The 25267-nt window shown below is 44.2% G+C and overlaps 2 protein-coding genes across 4 annotated transcripts; both read right to left on the bottom strand.

Annotated features, from left to right (window-relative positions):
- Positions 1 to 8649: 8649 nt before the first annotated feature.
- Positions 8650 to 23252, bottom strand: LOC105702281. 3 transcript variants are annotated; one of them, XM_012429745.1, is made up of 8 exons: positions 22729 to 23252; positions 18084 to 18176; positions 15200 to 17563; positions 14563 to 14651; positions 12999 to 13175; positions 11930 to 12052; positions 11564 to 11668; positions 8650 to 10654 (listed from the first exon to the last, which is right to left on the bottom strand). In XM_012429745.1, the coding sequence occupies exons 2-8, from the start codon at positions 18151 to 18153 to the stop codon at positions 10340 to 10342; spliced, it is 3243 nt and encodes a 1080-aa protein (XP_012285168.1). In that variant the 5' UTR covers positions 18154 to 18176; positions 22729 to 23252; the 3' UTR covers positions 8650 to 10339. The 3 variants fall into 3 exon arrangements, with proteins under 3 accessions (XP_012285168.1, XP_012285171.1, XP_012285170.1); XM_012429748.1 differs by having other exon boundaries at positions 14563 to 14639; XM_012429747.2 differs by lacking the exon at positions 22729 to 23252 and adding an exon at positions 18360 to 18782.
- Positions 23253 to 23339: 87 nt separating this feature from the next.
- LOC105702282 (uncharacterized protein KIAA1143 homolog) lies at positions 23340 to 24317 on the bottom strand. Its single transcript, XM_012429749.2, has 3 exons — positions 24135 to 24317; positions 23830 to 23962; positions 23340 to 23629 (listed from the first exon to the last, which is right to left on the bottom strand). The coding sequence occupies exons 1-3, from the start codon at positions 24243 to 24245 to the stop codon at positions 23466 to 23468; spliced, it is 408 nt and encodes a 135-aa protein (XP_012285172.1). The 5' UTR covers positions 24246 to 24317; the 3' UTR covers positions 23340 to 23465.
- Between the last annotated feature and the right edge of the window lie 950 nt (positions 24318 to 25267).

Below are 25267 nucleotides of genomic sequence, written 5' to 3'. Positions count from 1 at the left end.
TATCCGTAAAAATTATTAAAAAAAAACATTCATCCTGCTTCATCCAGATACGAAATCCCACTTTTATACATCCCACAAAACGATCCCCGAACACCTCGTAACAACAGAGAACGCTGATAAAATGTTGGTACACTTTATTTACGCAATCGCTAATTTATCCATATAATATTGTACAAATCATTACAGTAAACTATATAGTCCTGTAATCCGTGTGTCTATGAATGCTCTCTCTCTCTCTCTCTCACTCGCTCTCTCTTTCTCTCTTTCTCTCTCTCCCTTTCAATCTCCCGTTCGCTCTATCCCACATGCTCTCCGTAATACCAACAATAGCTTCGCAGTAAAAGTTTCGGCCGACAGCCCAAAGGAGATTTTTTATACTTTTTTTTCTTTTTCTTTTAACTAATACAGCGCCGGCGAGTCCTAGCAAGAGACTCGTCGGAGGAGAGCGTACCGACGTACATCCTAGAAAAGGGTTCCGTTCTTTTAATATTCCCTTCCGTTGCCTCGGCACTACGCCGAGATAACGCAGATAAGGATAATAGGGAAGGAAAGGGTAAAAAAAAAAAGAAAAAGAAAAGGAAAAGAATCACGGGGAAACGAAAAGAAGGCCTCTCGCGAGGCGAGAGGGGTATATATTATTACGCCCGTTTCCTCGCCTCTTTTTTTTCCTCTCTCTCTCTCTCTCTCTCTCCTCCTTTTTATCGTCGCTATCTACATGTCCAGGGTAATAAGCCTATTTTTTAATCGTCCTCAGGTCGATTAGCGAGCCAGGGAGGATTTAAAGAGACGTGTCTCCTCCACAGAGCACTCTCTCTCTCTCTGTATATTTTTCTCTCTCCCTATACTAGACTTTCTCCTTTACCTTAAGGCGATATGAAAGGGTCATTCTATGTATACATAAAACGTCAAAATATTGATAAAACTTTTCCGAAAACTAAGTGCACCGAGTGATTTGAAACATCAATATGTCATTACGAAGGTCCGAAGAAAGAACGCGATGTTCGTGAAATTTCATTTTTTACAAAAAAAATGTGATCTTGGCTCTAGTCCAGGCTAAATAAATGAAACTTTTTTTTTCTCGAAAATGAAATTTAACGAGCATCGCGTTTTTTTGTTTTGGGGCCTTCGTAATCACGTCATGAAGTTTCAAATGATCACATGAAGTTCACCCAGATTGGAGAAAAGTTTCATATATATTTTCACATTTTGATATAAAGAACGACCCTCTCGTACCACCTCAAGGTGACATGAAAAGGTCATTCAGCATATATCGAAACGTGAAGAGATTTATACAATTTTTCTTCACACTGGGCGCACCGAATTATCTGAAACTCTGACACGTGATTATGGAGGCTCCAAGGAAGAACGTCCGTGAAATTTCATTTCTCGAACCAAAAAAAAAAAATGCCTTTTTTCATTCTTGTCAGATAAATATAAATTTTTCTTTGAAAAATGAGATTTCACAAGCATCGCGTTCTTCCTTAGGGCCTTTATAATCACGAGGTCGATGTTTCAAACGATTCGGTGCACCCAATCTGGGGAAAATCTTTATAAATAATTTGACAATTTGGTGTGTGTCATATATGTATACATATATATGACACTCTCATAACGCCTTTAATGTGGCCCCACGCCAGAATGGGCTTAACTTTTCTTCACAATTTTTTATCGTATATCTTAAGGTTGAGGCAAAGTCTCGGGCTCGGAATATCTTTCCCCTGGCAGTTTCCGAACGACGAGGTCTCTCTTCTCGTTTCTCGTTTCTCGTATCGCGCGAAAGTCGGCTCTCATATTTCCTCGTTTTCCCCATTTCTTTTTCAGCGATTTATCTTCATCGTTTTTTATGTCTTCAGCTCGAAACCGACCCTCGGAGGGAAACTCTTGGGATCGCGAGGGGCTTTTCGTTTTCCTTTCTTTCTTTTTTTTCTTCGCGTCGATTCTTCCCCATTTCCCCCGAGAAATTGTGCACATGAAATCCCAATTAACCCTTTAATTACGAAACGCCACTATATTCATTCTTTCCCATGTACTCAAAGCGACAAATAAATATCGTATTCATATAAAATATCAGCATTTCGCGATCGAGCTATCCGTACAGATGGTACATATCCGCCGTAGTTAAAGGGTTAAGGTGATATGAAAGGGTCATTTTTTTATGTCAAGACGTGAAAATATTTATAACAATTTTCTCCAAACTGAGTGCACCGAATCATTTGAAACCTCAGCACGTGATTACGAAGGTCCCAAGGAAGAACGCAATGCTCATGGAAGTTCATTTTTCAAACAGAAATGTGTGTCCTTGGTTCTAGTTTGGGATGCATACCAATTTTTTGTATGAAAAATGAAATTTCATGAGCTTCGCGTTCTTCCTTAAGGCCTCCATAATTACGGGCTGAAGTTTCAAATTATTCGGTGCACCCTGTTTTCAGAAAAGTTTTATGAACATTTTGACGTTTTGGTATATACATATATGACACTTTCGTATCACCTTAAGATGATGTCAAAGGGTCATTCTATATATCGAAACGAATCATTTGAAACTTCAACACGTGATCACGAAGGCCCCAAAGAAGAACGCGATGCTCGTGAAAATTCACTTTTCAATAAAAATTTCTTTTTATTTAGCCCAGACTAGAACCAAAATCACACTTTTTGCGGGAAAAATAAAATTTCACGAACATCGCGTTCTTTCTTAGGGCCTTCTTAATCACGAGTTAATGTTTCAAATGATTCGGTGCACCCAGTTTGGAGAAAAGTTTCATAAATATTTTGACGTTATATATGTATAATGACCCTCTCATATCACCTTAAAGGGTTATCTCGTTAATTGATCGAGACCCGTATTAGGAACAGGATCTTTTTTTTTTCTCTCAATGTTTGTATCTTCCATTTGAAGATTCCTTTCGAATTATTGGGAGAAAAAACCCTGGTTGCTCTCCAATAATCGTCTTTTTTTAAATTTATTTATGAAACGAAGTTTTCTAAAAGCAGGTGCCATTTTTAGTTTCCCGTCATTTCTGAACGGTCAGTTTGAACTTAGTTTCTTTCTTTTTTTTTCTGATTGATTGATTGAAATCTTGATAGAATTGATCGCGAAGAAGGGCGCGAAATTAATTCCCCTGTTGGAAAGGGCGGTCGTTTTTTATTTCTACATTTCATCTTTTTTTTTTCTCGTTACAGATGTAAACAATAATGAGAAATTAATCAGGAGCAGTTGCACCCCAGAGTGTGCTGAAACCCTGACAATTTCTGTTTAATAAAAGTTAATTAGCTGTGCTAAGAAGAATATCGGAAAAACATTACAATCAACCAGTACCGGATAAGAGAACGATTCACATTGAATTATGTAAGCCTACTCACTATATAATTTTTAAATATTGTCAAACGAAAAATTTGAGTACCAGATGAACTATATGAAAAAGATTTCGTTTATTTAAAAATTGTAAACAGATAAAATCAGGGCGTTAACTTTACCCCTCTCGTTACTTTCGATGGGAATAAAAGTGTCAGTACTTTTTCAAAATCGAAATTTCGTTTTTCCAAACGTAAAATGACACCTTCTTTTGGGAAACCCTATGATCTCATTTCCGATGAAGAATTAATTCGAATTAATTTTTCAGCTACGATTGCGGGAACAGTTTGTTCTTCGACAATTGCCTTTATATATAAAGGATATAAAACCGAGAAAGAAAATACCTCGTCGATCGTTCAACTCATCCCGATCGCTGATACGCCGAATTAATCCTTTGAAATTAATTGCAACTAGTACAGTTTAATAAACCACGCAAGACGCATCCGAAGCTCGTAAAACGCCGACAAAATCACTCGAAAAAGATTTACAAACCGATATATTCTCGTATATCAGGACTCGACTCATGTATCGCGCCTATTTCCGGAAAAACGTCGAAAAAGAAAAACCTCGAGAATCGCGAGTTAAATCATTCACCGCTAATCGCGAGTTAAATCGTCCACCGCTAACCGCGAGTTAAATCGTCCGCCGCTAACCGCGGGTTAAATCGTCCACCGCTAATCGCGGGTTAAACCGTCCACCGCTAATCGCGATCATCATCCGTACGTCCCACAGAGACAACACAAATTTATATATCCCATAGCGGATCAGTTAAAAAAAAGAAAAAAGAAAAAGCAATAATATTTGTCCGCCTAGACCTTCCTTCAGAAGGAAGCTGCAGAAAACACCGAGAAAAAAGAAAACCATCCTTGCAAGTCTTTAAGGTGATATGAAAGTCTCATATATATATATGTACCAAAAAGTAAAGTATTTATAAAGCTTTTCTCCAAACTAAATGCACCGAATCATTTGAAACTCCAGCACGTGATTATGGAGGCCCCAAGGAAGAACGCGATGCTCGTGAAATTCCCTTTTTCAAACAAACACTTTTTTCATTTATCCCAGACTAGAACCAAGAATACAGATTTTTTCTTTGAAAAATGAAATTCTATGAGCGCCGCGTTTTTCCTTAGGGCCTTCATAATCGCGTGCTGAAATTTCAAATGATTCGATGCACCCAGTTTGAAGAAAAGTTTTATAAATATTTTTACGATTTATATATACATCTATAGAATGACCCTTTCATATCACCTTAACACTTTACCGACCGGAAAATTTCGAGATAAATGGCGATATCATGGGCATCGCAAAACCGATTAACAAACTTCCGGCCGGTAAAGCGATAACGATCACCCGTTCGATTCGCAAATCGAGGTCCGACCCTAACTGATTCACCGAGAGAAGCCGACGTTTCCTTTTCCCTAAATATCTCCCCTCCTAGTCTCTCTAAAACGATCGCAAAAACTCGCCCCACGGTGTCCAGGCAAGAGAAACGCCTTGCGAACTCGATTTCCCCCCTAAAGGTCGATTCAGACCATCCGACACGTATCGGTTCCGACACGTGACGGTGCCGGTCCGATAAAACACTGTTAACATGCTTATCAATAGCATTATTCATCCAAGACGCAGGTCGTAAGTGTCAACAGCGCCACTGAGACATACATGTTACGATAATACAATCACGAAGTAGTACGAGGAGACGTAACACCTATATTCCATAAAAAGTGGCCCCATAATCGGTACTCAGGGATCTTGAATTTACGCTTATCCAACGATACTAGCGCTACTTGCGGAAAATCTAGGAACTCCGATACCACGTGACCAAAATGATTCCTATCGATGTAAATAACCTGAAGCGCTTTTAATTTCGCAGTTAAGATAATGTGAAAGTGGCGTCAAAGAGGTTTCGTTTATGACTTCTCTCCGACCTGGGTGTAAATAACCTGTAGCGCTTTTAATTTCGCAGTTAAGATAATGTGAAAGTGGCGTCAAAGAAGTCTCGTTTATGACTTCTCTCCGACCTGGGTGTTACGGAATCGATTTAAGCTTTACAATATAAATATGGAGAGTATAAGGAAGGCGCTGAAACTCATGGAATTTCAATTTCTTTTATTTTAAATTTGTTCATAGTATTGTTAAAATGTGTTATAAAAATGAAATCTCATGAGGGTCAGGACCTTCCTTATGGCCTCCACGTTCACGTCGCAAAGTATGAAACGATCCGGTACATTCGGTTTGGAGAAAAGTTTCATGAACGATTGATCCCCTTAAGGTGATGTGCAAGTGACGTCGAAGAGTCCTCGTTCACGATACTTTCCACCAAACTGGGGGTACCGAATCGATTCAAACTTTACAGTATAAATATGGAAAGTATAAAGAAGGTCATGAGACTCATGGAATTTTAATATTTTAAAAATTTGTTCATTTTGTTAAAATTTGTTATAAAAAGAAGAAAAAAAAATGGAATTTCACGAGAATCAGGACCTTCCTAGTAGCCTCCACATTCACGTTGTAAAGTTTGAAACGTTTAGGCACACCCAGTTCGGAGAAAAGTTTCATGCACGAGTGGCATCCGAAAGCTCAATCGTTCATAAAACTTTTCTACGAACTGGGTGTCTCAAATCGTTTCATACTTTTAAAACGTGAATATGGAGACCCTAACGTAGGTCCTGAAACTCGCGAGATCTCATTTTTTATAAACTATTTTTAAAATACCTATAAACAAATTTGAAAAGAATTGAAATTCCATGAGTTTCAGGACCTTCCTTATAGTATCCCTATTCACGTTGTAAAGTTTCAAACTATCCGGTAAATCGAGTTGGGAGAAAAGTCTTATAAACGAAACCTCTTCGATGCCACTTTCACATCCCCTTAAAGCAATATAAAACGTAGCTAAGAACAAACCTACGTTTACAATGTTTTGTCAGATCGGCACCGACAAGTCTCCGCACCGATACGTGTCGGAAAATATAAATCCCCCCTAAAGCGTACACGTCCTCCCCCTCGTTACCTATCTCACCCTTTTATAATATCTACGCATGTGTCGGCGCGCGTGCGCGCGACATCCCTAGAGGTATTACCGATATATCCGCGTTCTTTAATATTAAATCCCTACATTAATGTACACGTTCTCTTGTTCATCCGCGAAGGAGCGCAAAAATAAAACTGGATATTTGTTTATTAACAGTAGAGTACGGGGGGTCGTTCCCGGGGTTTTTTGGGGGGCTTTGCGAGGGGGCGAAGGGGGGCGACGCGGAGCCCAACTCATACATGGGCAATTAATTAGATACAATGTACAGCTCCGAGCTTTTACGCCTCTTCAGAGAGATGGTTACGAGTCGTATAAATTATATGTATACTTCCATACGCACACGCGGTATTTATATCCCACTATTAATGAGACGTCGCTATAAATAAGGGAGCAAATCATTCCGTGGATAGGAAAAGCCGGAGGAACCATTCGAGAGGTACACCGAGGGGGGCTATCATGAGAACCGCGTACCGCAAAACTCTACAATATCTCTTTCTATGTTTTCCCCTTACTTGTCAATCTTTAAAGTCCTGGCAAAAGAAAAAAGAAAGAACTGATACCGCCGGAGAAATACGCGAATGTAAAGTGGTGGTTCTTGGTCCGCGTTACGCGACCTACGCCGTTATAAATGTTCTTATATATATTGGTATATAGTATATACACAGAGTGTCCATATATGCAAAGAATTTTAGAAATTTAATCCACTAACATCATCATTTGTCATTTTTGCCACTATTTTAACCCTTCGGCTACTAAAGGCGTCCGCCGTTTGGTCCAATATTGCCTGCACGCATTCACGAATTTCGCCCATATGTCGAAAGGGCTCCGTATTTAAAGGGTTAAATCAGTTTCACCTAAGAGTGATTATAATGGCTACAAACTGAAAAGGTTTGTATGCATTTTTTTGGAACACCCTGTACATATACATTTCCAGGTTTTTGTTAGTTTTATGCCCTTACTGATTTTACCGTTCCGCAAATTTTGCGACAGGATCGAAAGCGTTTTGAAAAGATTTAGAACCACCGATGTAGAGAGTCGATGAGGGAAAGCGCAAATCTTAAGGTGATATGAAAGGGTTATTCTACAAATATAAAACGCTAAGATATATATATGAAACTTTTCTCTAAAACAGGTGCACCGAATCATTTAACTCCGGCATATGATTATGGAGATCCTAAGGAAAAACGCGATGCTCATGAAATTTCATTTTTCAAAAAAGTACGTATCCTTGGTTCTAGTCTGGGATAAATAAACAAATCTTTAGTTGCAAATTGAAATTTCATGAGCATCACGTTCTTCCTTAGGATCTACATAATCATGTAACGAAATTCTAAATGATTCGGTGTACCCAGTGTGGAAAAAAGTATTATAAATATTTTTACGTTTTATATATATATAAAATCCTTTCATATCGCCTTAAAGGTTCATAGACTCTTTCACATCCTCGAAAAGTCTTGTTAATTGGATTAACCTCAAACCAAGTAATCCTATATCGTTCCGATAACTAGACGAATGCATTTCATTCTAAAAACTCGATAAGCGTTTCTCGGGACCGTTCAAATATCGTTTAAAAAAAAATTGAACGGCTGCGGATCAGATCGTTAAATCGCTCGCCCAAAAGCGCAAAAGGGCCGAATTCGAGCACTTGGTGTAAATTCCGAATAGTTCCGCTCATCTTTCGTTCGTATCTCGAGAAACACGTTTTTCCTGTTTACGGCGAAACGGGGAACTCGGATCCGGAGAACATCTCCGATGTGCAATCGGTTTCGATATTTTCATGGCCTTTTAAAAAGAGAATCATCATATCAAAACGGAAGGAAAAATTGTTAAGTATAATCAAGCCCTGTGTAAGTTGGACGAAGAATCGTTAAGGGCGTTCTAGCTCTTATCAATGCACAATCGGCGCGCGATTCTCCTTCAGTCTTGTATCATTCTTTATGGAAATACGAATTTCCATAATTCACCGCGCGAGCGCAATTTCATGGGAAATTGGACGGGCTAGAAGAAATTCACGATAAAGGCGTCTAACTACTTTTACGAATTCGACGATTTTTCAACGACTTTCCCACCTAGAAGAGCTTAATCAATTTAATATCTTGAGATCTCTCAACAATATTTCCCATCCGAAGAAACTCCTTCCCAGGCTTGAACTCATCGAAGGACTTAACATGTTAAGACTTTTCGAAATCAGTGTTAGGAATTGTTTGGAACTCAAACATGAGTATATGTTAGACAGGGACCATTTACAGACTTAACAATAAAATGATCGTTTAAAGACGTAACATCTATATCGTGTATATTTAAATATACATATTTGAAGATATGTACTCGACGATATTTAAAGACATTTAAAGAGGCTAAAACCTATAACGACTCGGTCATACGCGACGTACGAAGCCCCATCGCCAATTTCTTTTTTTTTCTCTTTCCTAAGGCGCCTAGAAACAAGAGTAATTATCGCACGAATTCCCCTTCGATCGAATGAAATTACCTCCATCCGTAAACGATCCCTGGGCTCGAGATATCCACGTCAGAAAATCTCAAACATTTCCCACCACAGATTGGGGAGGAAAAAAAAAAAAACGGTCAGAAACTAAGACGCTAACCCCCCATAAAAAGTCACTTCCTCGCATCCCCTACTCATCGTCGCACAGAAAGAGAAGGAAGTTAAGACACCATGAAAGCGTATCCGAAACCAACGACATCAAGAAACGCCGCCGAGACCCGTTAATTTCCCCCGTGCGCCGAGATTATCGGAAATAATCGGCCTTTCTCGAACTCTCTCCTCCACCTCTCTCGGGTCAGGTTGGGAGGGGGGTGGCGGGGGGTCACGGAGGAAAAGAATTTCACTAATTAATTCGTTAGAAAAATATATAAGGTGCAGTTGAATCCGTAGCGGTGTTAATTGCAAGGCCCTGGGAGAGACACCGCCCCAAGAGTCCCGGAGGGAAAAAAGTCTTTTGATCTCGCGTTGGGCGACGCCGCCCTTGTCCCAGGGCGGGCCGCGAAGGCGCGCCCGGCCAGGGCCGTATACACAAGGTAGAGTCCGCGCGCCAAGTGCGCGCACCGCTGCGCCTCACACGTGCACACGCGTCCGAGCACGAGTCGGAGGGGACCCGACGATCCTACTTCCCGACTTCGTCCAGCGGCGAGGTGGCGAGAGCACCTCTTCGGGGCAATCTTCGTTCCCTCTGGCCTCCCCGACCGGTCGAGGCGACGGCGCCGGATAGATCGTTCGCAGCTACGAGAGACAGGGCCCCGTCGTTCGCTCCCGGGGGCGTCCTCCTCCTTCCCCCCTCTCGGGCCTTAACGAGAGATCGGACAGTGACAGAGATATACGCACGGCATGGCTATTTATATTATGTATATTTATAATATGTATATCGTTACGGCAAACGCGACTCCGCGTGGGGGTCAGGCCCGTCCCTCGGACTCGCCCGGGCGCCGCTGCAGCGGCGAGGCCCCTCGGCCCCGCCTCCCGCGACGGAGTCCGGCGACTCGAGAGACTCCTCGCTTTTAAATAAATATACAAGTCGGCACTGGCGATCGATCGAGGGACCGCGCGGCCAGGGGGAGCCATCTCCTCGGCCCCACCCCTCTTTCCTCGAGTTGCGTCCTCGGGGGATCGGGCCCGGGGGTCCCATCCGGCGGGCCGATACACCTCCCGCGTCTCTTCGGCTCGATCGGCGGGCCCAAGGAGGGAGCGAGGCCATTTCGCGGCCCGAGGGCCCCGCGGCCCCCCTCCACCGGCCCGAGAGGGCCCGGAGTCCCCTCCCCGTGTCCCTTAAGCATTAGTTATATGCATACACATGTACACGCGCGGCTCGGCCTCCGCTGCCGGGCCCGGGGGCTTCGGTGGCGCCCCCGACGGCTTGCGGCGCTACTCAACGGAGTGCCGCGAGGTTGCGTGTCGTCCTGGGCGAGGGCAGCCCGCGCTGGCATCACTCGGCCGATCATTGCTATTTCGCTCTCCCCTGGACCCCGGCGGACCTGGTGGTCGGCTTGGCCGGCTGCGGTATTATAGTGATCTCGTCGTTGATCTTGAGCGGCTTAAGCAGCGAGTCGTTCGATCTTGAGGAGGGCGACGAGGGCGCGTTCTTCTTGTCCATCACCCGCTTCGCCACCACGCTGTGGGCTGAGTACACGTGGTTCTCGAACTGCTTGTACATGCCGAATGTCGCGGTGCACACCGTGCACTTGTATGATAAGTGCGCCGGCTTCAGGGTCATTCCGTGGTCGCGCGCCACGTGGTTCAACAGCTTCCACTGGTACACCTGGAACGTGTTGGATGAATTGGAAAGACTGTCTCCGATTAGGTGGACCGTCGAGGATAACGACCCGTTCGCAACTGAACGCGGATACTCGAGACAAATTTTCAGCTAATCTAAGGATGGTTTCCGACAAAACTGTTATCTCGGTAGATTGTTCAAATAATGTTACGATATACAATTATTTCATACAATCCAAGAAATTCGTGCAGAAGCTTTGTGAATGGAGCATCGGGACGGCGTTGGAAATTGCAAATTGCAACACGCAATTGAGAGATCATTCATCTGGCTTAAATCAATCTAACTGTTGTTCATAATAATTGAACGCTATATACTATGTGCTTCATTATCGCGTTCATTAAAACATGATGCGATATGCAGAAAAGAAGTAACAAATGAAAAAGTGGAGTAAATGGTCTAGTTTAAACAAACCTTTCCCTTAATCACGTGACTTGAATGTTTAGAGTTACAATGAGTTACTATAAAAAATGCTACGTATAATTTCACATAAAAGTGTAAAGCTAGAAACTACGAGTTGCTATGAATTATGTTGATTATATTGTAACTATCGAAAAAAATTAATTTTCTTATAGCAATATTACAACTTCATTTATAACTATCTCCGTGAATAGCTTAAGGCATTCGATGCCGTTCTGTTATAAAGGTTTCACTGGGAAACGATTTTACATTGTCAACAATATTTTGCAGTTAATGACCGTGCCATGGGGTTAAATGGTTTGCATGATATGATTGCATTGATATGCAGATGCATTGCATAATATTTATGAGTACGACCACCATAGTTCATGGGACGTTATTGACGAATGTCCCTAGAGACTACCGATTCAGACTAAAAAAATCAATCTTAATTTTAACAAGCTGTACTCCTAATAAATGTAAAGTAAATCTATTTACCCTGCCACAGGCTGGACAACGTCCCGCGTCCTTTCCTTTATTTGCAGCCTCCTGCATACTGGACGTGACGAGTCCGTGAGATCCAAGCAAGTGTCTTTCCAATCCCTGTGATAAAAGAAGCATAAAATTTATTCAACATCCATTCGTTCAATTATTCATGTGTCTGGGAGCCGTTCAAACAACTTATACCGTACATGAATGTTGTCCTACTTATCATTTAATGTTTTTAATGCAGCATGAAAGCTATTGACGGCCACTTTTTAAATTGCCGTGCAATTACCAGAGCCTTAGAAACTGATCGTTAGTCTCAAGTTAAATTCCTTTTTCCTTATATTTCAGTTACACGGAAATATAACGTAAGCTTACCTGATCCGTAAAGAATCGGAACTGACACTTTTGGCAGTTCAGCGGGGGTCTATTGTAAATCATCTTTGGATGAATCTTAACTTTGTGGATCCACTGCATGTGATTCCGCAGCTGTTCTAGATCCTGGAAGATCAGTAAAATCTTTAGTTAAAGAGACAAATGTAAATCTTATAGTTATAAAAAAAAAATAAACCATAGAAAAACAATAATGGCATTTCTCAAATCATTTTGTTACATCTGATCTGCATTTTTCCGTTGCCCCTTGTCTTCTACATTCTGAAGATTATTTTAAATAATCAATCGATAAAATTGCAAAGAGGTTTTCTTCTATTAATTTAAAAAAAAAGAAACAACCAACTTAACGTATAATGATTCTTAAGAAATTTCAGTAGTTAAAACAATTATGCTAAATACCAATCAATCAAAACGAGGTCACAATTTACGAAATCTGATAATTGATGATTGATATATAAGCACTCTACCCACTTTTAACGTCAAACTGTCAATTGACAGTTTTTGACATTCTCGTGTTCATTCTTGCGGGCCTAACGCAAGATAAACGAACAAGCACGTACAAGGTGTAATGTATATTACAGCAATTGTTATTTTTAATCGTCGTTGTACGGTTAAGGTGTTATGAAAGTGTCATATATGTATATCGAAACGTCAAAATATTTATAGAACTTTTCTCTAAACTGGGTGCACGGAATCAATTTAAATTTCAGCACATGAGTATGAAGGCTCTAAGGTAAATGCTCATGGAATTTCATTTTTCGCAAAAAAAATGTGATCTTGGTTCTAGTCTAGGTTAAAAAAAAAACCTTTTTTTTTAAACAAGAAAAAATGAAATTTCACGTACATCGCGTTCTTCCTGGGGGCCTCCATAATCACATGTTACAGTTTCAATTGATTCGGTGCACCCACCTTGGAGAACAGTTTAATCAAAAATGTATTTAGCTCGAAACTCTACCGAGTTTCTTGATAAATATTTTTATGTTTTACATATAGAGTGACCTTTTCATATCACCTTAAATAGATCGACCCAGTAACGGCGGCTCGAAATACTGACCTTGATATATCCGTCGCAAATCTCACATATGACAAATGTGTTCTTGCCACCAGGCTTCGCTGAGCTTCCCGATCCTGAAATCGGAGTTTGCGACGTGGTGCGCGGCAATGGGGTTATCGATATACTCGGCTGGCTTAATAGCTTCGCCGTGGGATTTTTCGAGCTAGACGACGTGTTCTGTAAAGAGAAGAAGAACGTCAATTGGGGCCCATTATACGTGACAACAAATAAACCTCAAATGAATGCACAATAACGTGACACTTAGTAAAATTAATCGAATTAATCCAATTAATCCAGCGACTGTACACCTGTTTGCGCATACGGACCCTTTCAACGCTGCAAAACATACAACAATGCGCATAATAAACCTATTATCTCTTTATTAACAATTGAATCTGACGGTCTATAGGCGTAAAAATAGTACGCATTGAAAGAGCTTAACGAGCACGCATCGTTTACGGTTAAGAGGTGGTTAAAGAAGCTCATAAATAAAAATTCACCAAGGGAGTGTACCAGAGCTTTTCAATATTTCTGGAAATCAATGTCAGAAACTCAATAAGAATATATATTAATATCTAAACAAATGGAGTCATTTGTTTATGGAAGAAATATTAATCTCTTAAAAGGAGGTGAAACCTTAAATGATTTTAAAATTCCCTACGCAAGAGATCACAATTCATCTTGATTTTCCTTACAATTAGTAGAAACAAAAGAAATGGTTTCTTTATTAAATTTCCTTCGCTTCAATGCATTCTCAGTTAAGAGAGGTTCCTCTAAACTAGATATTCACGAATTTTGGAAAAATATCAAACTACACACTCGGTACGTTCTCCTAGTAGAAATTCAATTTCAAGTTCTATTAATTACCCATTATGTTGGAAATATATTAAAAAATGTCTCACACATTCAGATTTCTTCCAAGAAAGGCATTCCACATAAAGTATCTGCGAATGGTCGACCAAAAATTACTACCATTGCTACTCTCAGCTAAATAATTGCAACTCCCGACAGTCAAGAAACCACCTACTACTTGTCACTGCCCACGTAAGCTTATCAATTTTTTTTTCCTTCCTTCAGAATACAGCCAATAAGGTCTGCTCGACATTCTTAGTCTCCGACATTCCAAAGAGCAAAGAGCTCAAGAAGCTCTCTCACATATAAATATATTAATTTCGAAGAAGAAGAAGAAGAAGAAAGATACCTCCGAGTTACGTGTAACCTTTCATCTTCTTTTCCTTTTTTTTATATATATTTAATTCTGTAAATCGAACCAGCCTAGAGAAAGCTTTCATAAGAGAAATTTGTTTTGCATTTCGGTCCGACTCCATGAATAATTCGCGTTCCAATTGCGGAGTTAATTTTGTAAATGGGAGAGTTTTATTGATCCAACCGACGTTGCCTTGTGTGTGGATGGCTCCTCTGTTCTCCCCCTTTTTTTTTCTTCTCATTTTCCTTCCAGGGCTTTTGGCGCTTCGGATTATTGCTTCTCCGGTGGATTTATTAAGCTTGGTGACTCCCCATGTCGGAATTACGTACGCGTAGAGACGGTCCCACGTATAATTACCTGGAATATTTGGTTGCTGCCAAACTGGTACGTAGTTGGCACCAGCAGCCCTGAAGACGTTGGTCGGTACATCATACCTGCAACGTTGTCTGCAATGTATGAGCATTCGATTATTTCGAATTCGAGATCACGATTCAAATTCTGCGTGAGTTTTCACGACTAAATGAATAATTGACATAATAATTTCAAGAAACGTTCCAACATTTAAGAACGTCAATGAAACGACCATCTGCTCAATAATAAAATTAAACATCCAATTATTGATGAATCCAATATTATGAATAGACGATTTTTCTCAGTTAGTCCATTTTGAAACCTCCATCCGAACAGATCGGAGTACCTCAAAAACCGAATTAAGCATCCAACTATCATGATCCACGTTTGATAAAAAAAAAAAAAACGCTTCTTTGTTGATCGAGGCAGCCTTTCACCACGATGAATTAGAATGCTTTTAAAGTTAATTTAAACATCCAACCATATTCCAGATAACATTAACAGTGAATAAATCGTGACACTTTTTCAAGGATTCTCTTGAAAGATCGGAGCACTTTTAGCATTAAACTAATCACCTGTCATCCTCCGGCTTATATTAAGCGAGGAGGAAGATTCCAATGAACCTTCCACTAGGGGTTCTCACCTTGTCGTATCGGGGAGCTTCCAGGACGCAGAGTCTTGAGATCCGTATACCTAGGTTGCATCGGAGGACGTCCACGACCACGTCCAGGTACAGGAGCTGGCAGGAGTTTTGGCAGCAATGGTTGGGGACCTTTACTGCTCATAGCCATCGCCAGGTTGGCAGCCATGGAGTTGGTAGGCCCGACAGGTCTGGGTCTGTTCAGTCTGGGGATCTTGGCAGGAGGCTCCCAGTCGTTGGCTGGTTCCAGGTTACGCTCCGGTCTGAACTTCTTGGTGCAAGCCAGGACGTGACGAGTCAGCTTGCCCTTCTGGTTATCCTCGAATGGACAATTGGGGCACTGATGGAAGGCAGGTCCTCGTTCTAATCTACCGCGGGTATTGTGTTCGGCCTCCATGTGAAACAGTATATCGTGGGGGCTGCGCACCTCCAGGGGACAGAAGTTGCACTTGTACACGTAATTTCGCATGTGGGGTGTCTCGAGGTGATGCTGCATCACCAGAGCAGACTCCGTCTTGAAGCTGCAGAACTCGCACTTCTTCATCTCTAAGTGGAATGGTTCGTTGTTCTCTTTGCTGAACTCCAGATTTTTGATGAGGGAGTTGATGGCGAGCTGAGTCTCCGCCGAGGTGGACCCCTTGCCCTGCTTCCGCTTCTGAGTGCGCAGCAGGTCGGTCTGGACGAATTCCTGGACGAGGTTGACGCCGATCTGCATGAAGAATTTCCCCAGAGGGAGGTCGAAGTACGTGGGGACTCTGTTCCGGTCCTCGGGCTTCTCCTCGACGCCCGGCAAGCCCTTCTCGATGATGTCCACTCCGTCGCCGAGCTCGTCGCTATCTTTCTTGCTCTTCACGCTGCCCTCGTTCTCGCTCTCGTCGGCTTTGCCGCCTTCCAGGGAGTCCGAGTCCTCGTTCCTCTTCTCCTCGGCCTTTCTCAGCTTCTCCTCCTTCTCGAACTCCTCGATGCTCTTCTCCAGCTTCGACACGAACTCCTTGAGAGGCTTTATAGGAGGCTTCTCGTATACGTAAGGGACTATGAAGGACGGCGCTTCGACGACGAACATGTCGTCCGTAAGGGTTGGCAGTATCGGAGGAACCGGTGGCGTGATCGTCGCGATTTGGCTTGGCTTGGGATTCAGCTGTGGAGGTTTACTCGGCAAGGGGACCGGAGTTATGGTCGTTCTCATATTAGGGTACATGGTCTGTGCCGCCGAGATACCCATAGGAACCACCGAGAAGGAACTCGAGCTGGAGCTCGAGTGGTGAGACTTGCCCACGGGCACGCCACCTCTTCCTGAGAGAATCGAATTAGTGTCTATGATCACTAACGTCGGCTCTTTCTTGCCACCTTTGGAGGACTTACTGCCAGCAGCTATTTCCACGAGCCGTTTAGTGTCGCTGACCACGATGGTGGTCTTGCTGTTCTTTATCGGACTCTTTGTTTTCGAGTTCTCTTTGTCCTTTGTGTCGACTCCACCCAGAGGATCCTCCGGCTTGATCTCCTCTATATCGGAACCGTCGTCGTCTATCTCCTCCTCCTCGATTTCCTTTTCTATGTAGCTAGTCCTTTTAATGTTGCGAGAGCTACGCCTCGGAGTAATGGTGCTGAGATCTATCTGCTTTCGAGCCTTCTTCTTGGGGGGATCCTTGACCGGTGACTGGTCTTGCGATGAAGCAGCTCGTCCGTTGCTTTTAGCGGTATCTGTAATCTCTTCGATATCGGGACTGCCACAACTTCCATTCTCCTCGCAGATCTTCACGTCGGACGTGTCTAAAGTGCTTTCAGCTATTGTACTACTGTCGTTAAATTGAACGTCGCTACTACCTGATTTATCTCTGTCTACCTCGTCGGTTGATTTCTCTATCGCAAATACATCATCCGTATCGGAGTGTACTTCCGTCACGGATTCATCTAAACATTCGACATCCGAGTTATTACTCTGAGCGTCGACATCCATTGGTTCACTCCTGACGTCTTGACACTCGCTGTTGGTTTTTGACACTTCACTCGCGTTATTTTGCTCACTGACACCGTCGTCTGACTCGGACGCTTTGTAGTCGTCACATGCCTCTGTAATTTCCATTTCCTGATGAGTATCCTCGTCGGTCCTCTCTTCATCGGGAACGTCGTCCATCGAATCTACTCCTTTATCGACTTCGCTGGTCCGTCCGCTTCCCTGACCATCTTCCACCTCCATCTCCTCCTCTTCGTCCTCCTCCTCCTCCTCCTCGTCTTCCTCGTCATTGTGCTTATCCTCTTCACCCGCTATGCTCTCGGGCCGAGCATCGCATGCATCGTCGCTGGAGTCGACCAACTTTTCGCTCTCATCGTCGTACTTTCCGTGAACTCCATTGGGAATCAAATTATCTAGAAAGAAATTCCTTGTAAATCAATAATGTCATCGGATACACATACCTACAAATTCCAATTACATAACCTGTGAAATATGAATATAACTATTTACGAAAAACTATCCACGCTTAATTCTTTTTACCCCAACGTCTAAGCATTAGCGCCAACTTTCAAAGCTTCTCTAAACTTCCCAATAAAATTAAGTACTCAATAAAAATGAATACCACATTCCAATTCACATATTTACACCATTATTAGCCCCAAACAAGGTTAACTACAAACCAAGACTCCGATACGGTACGAAAGCCTCGATTCGACACCCCGTACCCATTCCAAAATCCATTGGTAAACCCTCCGCCAAGTGCTTCTCCCTGAAATGGGGCCACCCCGAGCACTGTTCCTGCCCCGACTCTCTTAATTAAGGCTTCCTGTCCCCAGTAAACCCAAATATCCCCAAAATCTCTCGATCAACTCCTCCGAGCCTCCATGCAACCCCATCCTCCCAAGCCCCTCGAAACGTCATCAAGCATCATACCTATCCCAAGCTTGTCAGGACCGTCGCGGGCAGGGTCCTTGACCAGCGGCTCCTCGAGCGCGGCCTCCATGGGTGCCGATGATCTCAGCCGCTCTGCAAGCCCGAAATACTTCGAATTAGCGTCTCTCCATAAACTCGGGGGAGTCTCGTATCGGCGCGTCCGGCGTGATCCGCCGCGCGGCACGTTGGCCTCCCAGCGGTGTCCGGATTTTTCAAAATGGCGCCGCGAGATCGCGCACTCCCTTATCGGGCGGCCGGCCGTCGGTGTGCCCTAACCTCCGCGACGCGGTCGCTCGCTCGTCCCGGAGGGCTCTCGGGGCACGTCGCTGGGCGTGCTCGCCGCCGCGAGGGCGGCCCTGGAGACGCGTCGACGTCGGCGGCGTCGTCCCCTGCCTCCTTCTCCTTCCCCCGTGGGCGCCGTCGACGGCGACGGCGACGTCGTCGTAGCGCGCTGGCGATGGCGTGGACCCGCGCGACGCCTCTCCGCCGGAGCAGGCTCTTCTCTCGCTCTCTCCGGTCGGCTGGACTGGTCCGGGACAGCGAGACGGGGCACCCTGGTCGTCGTGCACACCGCGCGCGTTCTTCCTCTGGGCCCTCGCCTCCTCTGGCGCGCCTCTCCTCGACCTTACCAACCTTCGAGCCAACCTACAACCTTACCCTTAGGCGCGCACACCTACGCCGGGGAGGCCCACCGACAGGGCGCGCGCGAGCGTCCCACCGACGCGCACCCACCGACGCGCAGCCCGCGCACCTACACGCGCACCGCGAGAGCGCGCCCAGGAGTGTGGGGTGGAGTAGACGGGTGTGCGCACTGCGCGCGCGCGCCCGTCGCGTACAACGGACCCCGCGGGGAGAGTGTGTCGCCGAGGCGCCCCGTGCACCGACGACGCCGGAGTTTCCATGTAGACTGCCGACACGATGGGCGCGCGCGAAACGGAACGCGCAGGGCGAGGGTGTTGGTGCGCGCCTACGAGCGTGCGGTTAAGTAGAGGCGCAAAGGTATTCGTATACGCGGACAAGTACGTATACCCGGGAGAGTGGAGTACCCCGACGCGCGCGCGCGTGCCCCGTTTACGAAACGGAGTACACGGACGGTGAAGCGGGGTGAGTGAGCGGCACACTCGTCCACGTGCGCGCCAATGGGAAGCGCGCACGGTCCCGATGCGGCCGCACACTCGCGCGACCGACCACGAGTACATAGTCGGTACATAGAGGAGCGCGCGAGGAAGGAATAAGGAGCGCACGCGGTGGAAATATGGATTGGTGGTTGTCACCGTATATCCGTGCACGTATTCCCGCCCGGCCGTCGTCTTTTAAGCGAAAAGGCTGCAACCGCGTTTTCTGCCGTCGCGAGGGGGGCTACACGTTTACGTGTTAATAACGCTGCCCGCTAGAAATTGTATCGCCCGAGAGTCCCGCGCCGTCCTGGGACGGTTCTATAGGGATCGCTTTTCCCTCCGTTGCCCCGTTAAACCAGAAACCGTCGTTTTGTCCCGGATAATGGTGAATGCAGTTGCGGTCGTTTAGCTTACGGCGTGCTTCGACGTGCACGCCCCAAAAAACCCCGCTGTCGGGTCGAATCGCTATTTGGCGTTAACCCGAGGTGAACTTTCTCGTTTCATGCGTTTCCCCTATTTCGCGTGAATTCGGATTAACGTACGTTTAGTAAGCCGGCGCGCCGCTTGCTCCGGTCGCGAAGGCACGTGCCCATGTAACACGTGCATTATCTTACGAAGTGGCGGCAATCGTTTCTTACCATCGAACCTACGACCTGCCAGCTCTCGTACATAACGCGCGAAGACCGATATGCCCTAGGGGATAATATCCTAAATTATCGCGAATATTTGCCGCGTCCCTTTCTACAGAGTGTGCAGATTTTAGCAACCCCCGTACCTGCGAGCACGTACTTCGGTAACCTTGCACCAACACCAACCCCACCCATATTCGTTCATCTAACCCACGGTCTCGTATCCCACTGATTTTATAACCAAACTCATCTACGCACTCCCTCGTTCGATACTACACTCTTCTATACACCGACGACCTTATGCCGACACGTCCTCCCATACTGTACTGCCCTACCCTGCACGTGCCTCTCTGGTACATATTTAGTGGCTTTATATAAACGCATTCCCATATATTTATTTCTATCTCGCAGCGACTAAACCGATTTGTATATACCGTTTCGTCCAAAACCGCATGTTTCTATACTCTGGTGACTTTATCCCGACAGGATCCTCACCCTCGTTTCAGCAACCCCGCATGTTCCAATACCCTGGTGACTTTGTACAACACGCGTACTCGCGCATTCGTTCCAGCACCCATATTCATGTACCCTGGTGACTTTTTATATATCTACGCGTACAGGACATTTGTTCTCATACCGCATATTCCATTACTCTGGCGATTTTATATCAACGTATCCTAATACACTCCTCTCTCGCCCTACACCTATTCTATACCCTACTACACCGACGCATCTCGCATTCATTCGTTCTCCCAACCCGCATGTTCCTCTACTCTGGTGACTCTGCACCACGCGTGCACCTACACTCCGGCAACTTTGGCGCGCATTCGTACCGCGCAGCCACGCGCGGAGTATATAAGCGCGCCGTTAGCGACGCGGCTCACACAGTCGCAAGCCAGCGACTCGTGTGCGCGCATAGGGGTTGCGCATGTGTGCGTGCCACGCGCGAACCAGCTGTGCCTGTAGGGAAACCGGTGTGATTGTGTGGTATGGCTGGTAGGTTAGGACGCGCGCGCTCGAGCCCCCTCTACCTTCAAGATCCAACCTCCAACCTACATAACCTACGCCACCTACTTCGGCCGCTTTTCCCGCGGATACGCATCCCCGTCAGCAAGAGCCAATTTGTGGTTAGGATATGCCCTGCCTGCTCGAAGACGCCAAGAAAAAAAAAATTGAACTTGGACTCAGGCATGTTGAGAAGACTATTCTTTGAATTATGGATTATAAACAATTATAGAAATCTAAATGCAGTTGACAATTACGATCGTGGCACCATGCGACGCATGACTCAAGGGGACCAATGCTGAACTTCGGAATGGTGATAAGGATCGAGACGATTGGATCAAAGCGGAACAGTAGCAGGGAATGATTAAGAGGATTTATGAAGTAAAATAGGATATTATAAAACGAGATTATCATAATTATGGGTATAACGTGCAAGTTAGTGCGGACGATAAGCTTAGACTCGGGTGCATACTTTGCTTAAATTTGTTTAGACTAAGGAATTGGATTTTTTATCGCCAATGACATTGTCTTCTTTTTTTTACACAGCTCTCTGTAAACCGTTATCTTATATTGGAGTTAATGGCTAAGATTACGTGTTATTATCTCTAATGAAATTTATGATATACGATTAACGAAGTACAGAGAAAGCGTGGAATCTAGTGATCGCTAAAAAAAAACGAGTATGTAATTGTTTATATTATTTTAATTACTTCTGCAAATGAATAATTTAACAAAGAAAGCATTTGGACTTGCCTTTTAAATTTGGCAAATATAAAATTCATCCTCGAGGACAAGAGATATCAGTCCACAAAAATAGGATCCTATGTGAAAGTAATGAGTCACAGATACCACATTCCGCTTTTGAATGACGCAGATTATGTCAAAACTAATGCAAGCTTAATATTAATTGACATCTTTTAAAAACAACTAAGAAAATCCTATTCCACAATTAGAAAATAAAAGTAAAGATGTCCTCATTGCCAAACAGAATCTTTTCAAGATAACTCGATGAATATATTTTAAACTTCCAGAAACATCGTAAACTCATTACGTGTTGATCTTTTCTGTATCACTAAAGTGTCATCTTATTAAAACCCTCGAATATTAATGAAATGTTAAATCAATAAATGCCTTTCCTAGAAATACAATGCTTTTGATATTTAACGTGTCAGCATCAGAATTGACAATGTCCAGAGTATTTTAAACTTCACCCCGTGTCCAGAATAAAAGATTCCCAGCAAGTAGAATTTTGACGTTTAATCCAGCGGAGCCCAGATGAAATTACAGGGGAAATAACGGCAGAGGAGGCAGGAAGAGCAGTCGCGTTATAGGTTATGATGCCAAGTGCCAAGAGTGCCGCCATTAGTGCGTGGCAGGCGCGGAGCAAACAGCGGCCCATAATTTCTTCCATGGAGCGCGAATCGGCGCGTATGTTACACCCCCTTAAAGTTAATCGACACGCCACGGGGAATTAACCCATTAGCATATGACCGAGTTTACAGAGGCTCGCGCATCCAGGGCGTCGCGTGCTCCGAATACGGCCCTGCCGATCCGCGCTTTTCCTCCGCTCGAAATCCTCTCCTGTGAGGATTTTGACATTTGACCGGTCAGGCCCGAAGGCAGCGGAGGGACGGTCGGGCGGACCTTTAGGTGCCACCGGAGGTTATGATACCGACGATTCGCTATCCCGCCATTACTCGGACGAGGCGCGGAGCGAGGAGGGCCGCCTCGGCGAGAACAGCTGCCGCCGCTTGAAGCGAGTCGCGTTTCTATCCCCACGTCGCGCGTCGCGATCTCGCCGACTCGGCCGCGCTTCGGCGGACGTTCACGCGTAGGGACGAACGGAGACAGATACGGGCCGCGCGAAAAGCCGCGCTATTTAAATCCACTGACCGTTAGCAGCACCAAATGCCAAGCTGGGACAGGCTCCGCTCCGCTCCGACGGCCGATTAACCGTTCTCGCGTGGAAATTCTTCACATACGCTCTGTGTTTATTTGGGCCCCGACGTCACGGATCTTCCTTACCTCCGTCGAGGAAAACTGCCAAGATGGCCGCCGGCCCGAGTCACGTGACCGCGGGTTCTATGACGTGCGCGCGGCGGTTAAAGGGACGCGGACTCGGCCAATTGCAGCCCGCGTCGCGGCCCACGTGACCCACTTGCCGAACGCTCTTGGCCAATCGGGACGCTCGTACTAGGCGCCAAGTTGCAACATTGTAGTGCAAGGTGTGGACCGTCCCTTTGCAATGTGCACTCTCCGCGACTCTTATTGGCGAGCCGGCGGCCAATCAGAGCGAGAGAAAATTAGTGGCATTGAAACCATTTATAAATTGGTTTTCTCTTTTTTTTCCTTTTCTTTTTCTTTTTTTTTCTAAATAAATATGAATTTTAGGAATTTCATGTTCAACTAAGAATTTGGAATTGCAATACTTAAGGGACTTGAGTCGATGTGATAAATACTACGTCAGTCCATTTACAGGCAAAGATGTTGACAGTAAAAGAGGATTTTAAAAACAGAATTCTTATTCTATTGCGAATCAGTTTTGCACTAGTGATTCTTCCAGTATATACAATTATAAAACTAATTAATATAAGACGATTCGTTTAATATGCATATGATGTAAGGTATTGTTAACTGATGTCCTCTTCCTCATTATCAAATGATAAAACCGACCTTTTATGCTTCGTCTTTTTTGACTTTTTACTAGACGAATGGTCCTCTGAATTTGGTTCGGTAGTCCTTGTTTTCCGAAATACAATTTTTTTGGTCAGGTCTGCTGGAGTGTTTGCCTCCTCTGCATTAAACAAGAAGTATATATCATTTCTTTAATTTTGATCAGGAATAAATAAAAAAAATATAACTACAGCTTCAAGTATTAATAATACATTGTTGATATTAGTATGTTGTCATGTATGGTGTTGTTGACATTAGTATTGATGATAAAAAAAAATTGAAAATATATATTACATAGTTAAATACTGAAACAATATATACCTTCTTCTTGTTTATCTTGATATGCTTGTGCTTCATCGGCAGTTAAATCTCCACTCTTCAACACAACTACGACTGGTTTTTCTTCTTCTCTGTCTTCATAATCTTCTGCGGTAGCTTCGGGTAAAGCTTCTCTCTACACAAATGATATAACTTCATTTTGAATTTAATATTTAAATGAAATGTCAATTCCTTTGCTGTGGTTTGTATGTAAATAAGTTTCTAATCTAGATGTGACGTAAGAACTTTGATAACACGACACTTTTAATACAAAACACCTGCATTTTATTTAGAACCTCGGATCTCACCTTCGTGTCCACGGTCGGTCCTTCTTTGTAGCCAATTTTTTCCTTTAGCTCGCGTAAAAATTTTGGCTCCTCAGGCTTTAAGTATGCAACATTGTGTTTTCGCTTAGACATCACTACTATATTGCAAGATACAAAAAACAAGGATCAGTGACACTTTAATAAACACATCTAACCTCTATTCATCAAGCCTCCAACAAGCTCAATTTACAAGCTTTCTATTGCTTTTCATAGGAACGATCCATCTTTCCGTACCGATTTAATGCAACGCCATTGGTTGCATTTTATACGGTAGTTTTAACCGCCCAATCACAGCGCTTTAAACAGCTCTAGGGGAAATGGAGTGATTTAGTAAACTAGCGCATTCTGAGGGAAATTGACGCGCCATCTGCTAGTAAAACTCAGCATTTGACTGAGTGTAATTTCATTGAATGTCAATATGCAACAGAGTTGAGTTGGGAGATTCCTCACGGGCAGGGTCGCGCGACGCGTCCTGTGCTGCTTCTGGTGGAGGATGTGGACGGCTAATGCACTTGCCACCTGATACCCCCCAATTCAGGGATCCTCCTCATCTCTGTGATAACAAACATCGTTTAACATCTTTTAACATCTCTTGCCAACACGTCCAGCAAGATCTGCGGCGATGAACTACACATGATGACTTGAAAAAAGGTTGATCACAACAGGATTCATTTTTTTTTCAAGTCATCAAGTGTAGTTCATCGCTGCAGATCTTGCTGGACTTGTTGGTAAGAGATGTTAAAAGATGTTAAACGATGTTTGTTATCACAGAGATGAGGAGAATCCCTGAATAGGGGCGCCATTGGGGGGTATCAGGTGGCAGGTGCATTAGCCGTCCATATCCCCCACTGCGGGGCAGCACAGGCCGCGATAGCGCGACCCTGCCCGTGAGCAGTCTTGAAACTCATCTTTGATAATACATGGTTCATAATGCATAATATATCATACATTATTCATATAATCAATCATAACTTCGCTTAAAATTGCGCTTTACTTCTATCCGAACTCTGATTGGGTTTTTATCCATAACAAGTCAATGCCAGAGATGAGTTGGGAGATTGCTCACGTGCAGGGTCGCGCGATCGCACCGTGTGCTGCCCTCTGATTTCGTACGT

The sequence above is a fragment of the Orussus abietinus genome, unplaced genomic scaffold (genome assembly GCF_000612105.2).
Source record: "Orussus abietinus isolate OABI.00-Male unplaced genomic scaffold, Oabi_2.0 scaffold150, whole genome shotgun sequence".
In the NCBI taxonomy this organism is placed as follows: domain Eukaryota; kingdom Metazoa; phylum Arthropoda; class Insecta; order Hymenoptera; family Orussidae; genus Orussus; species Orussus abietinus.
The sequence above is the reverse complement of the archived record's forward strand: the minus strand, read 5'-3'. Positions and strand labels throughout refer to the sequence as shown.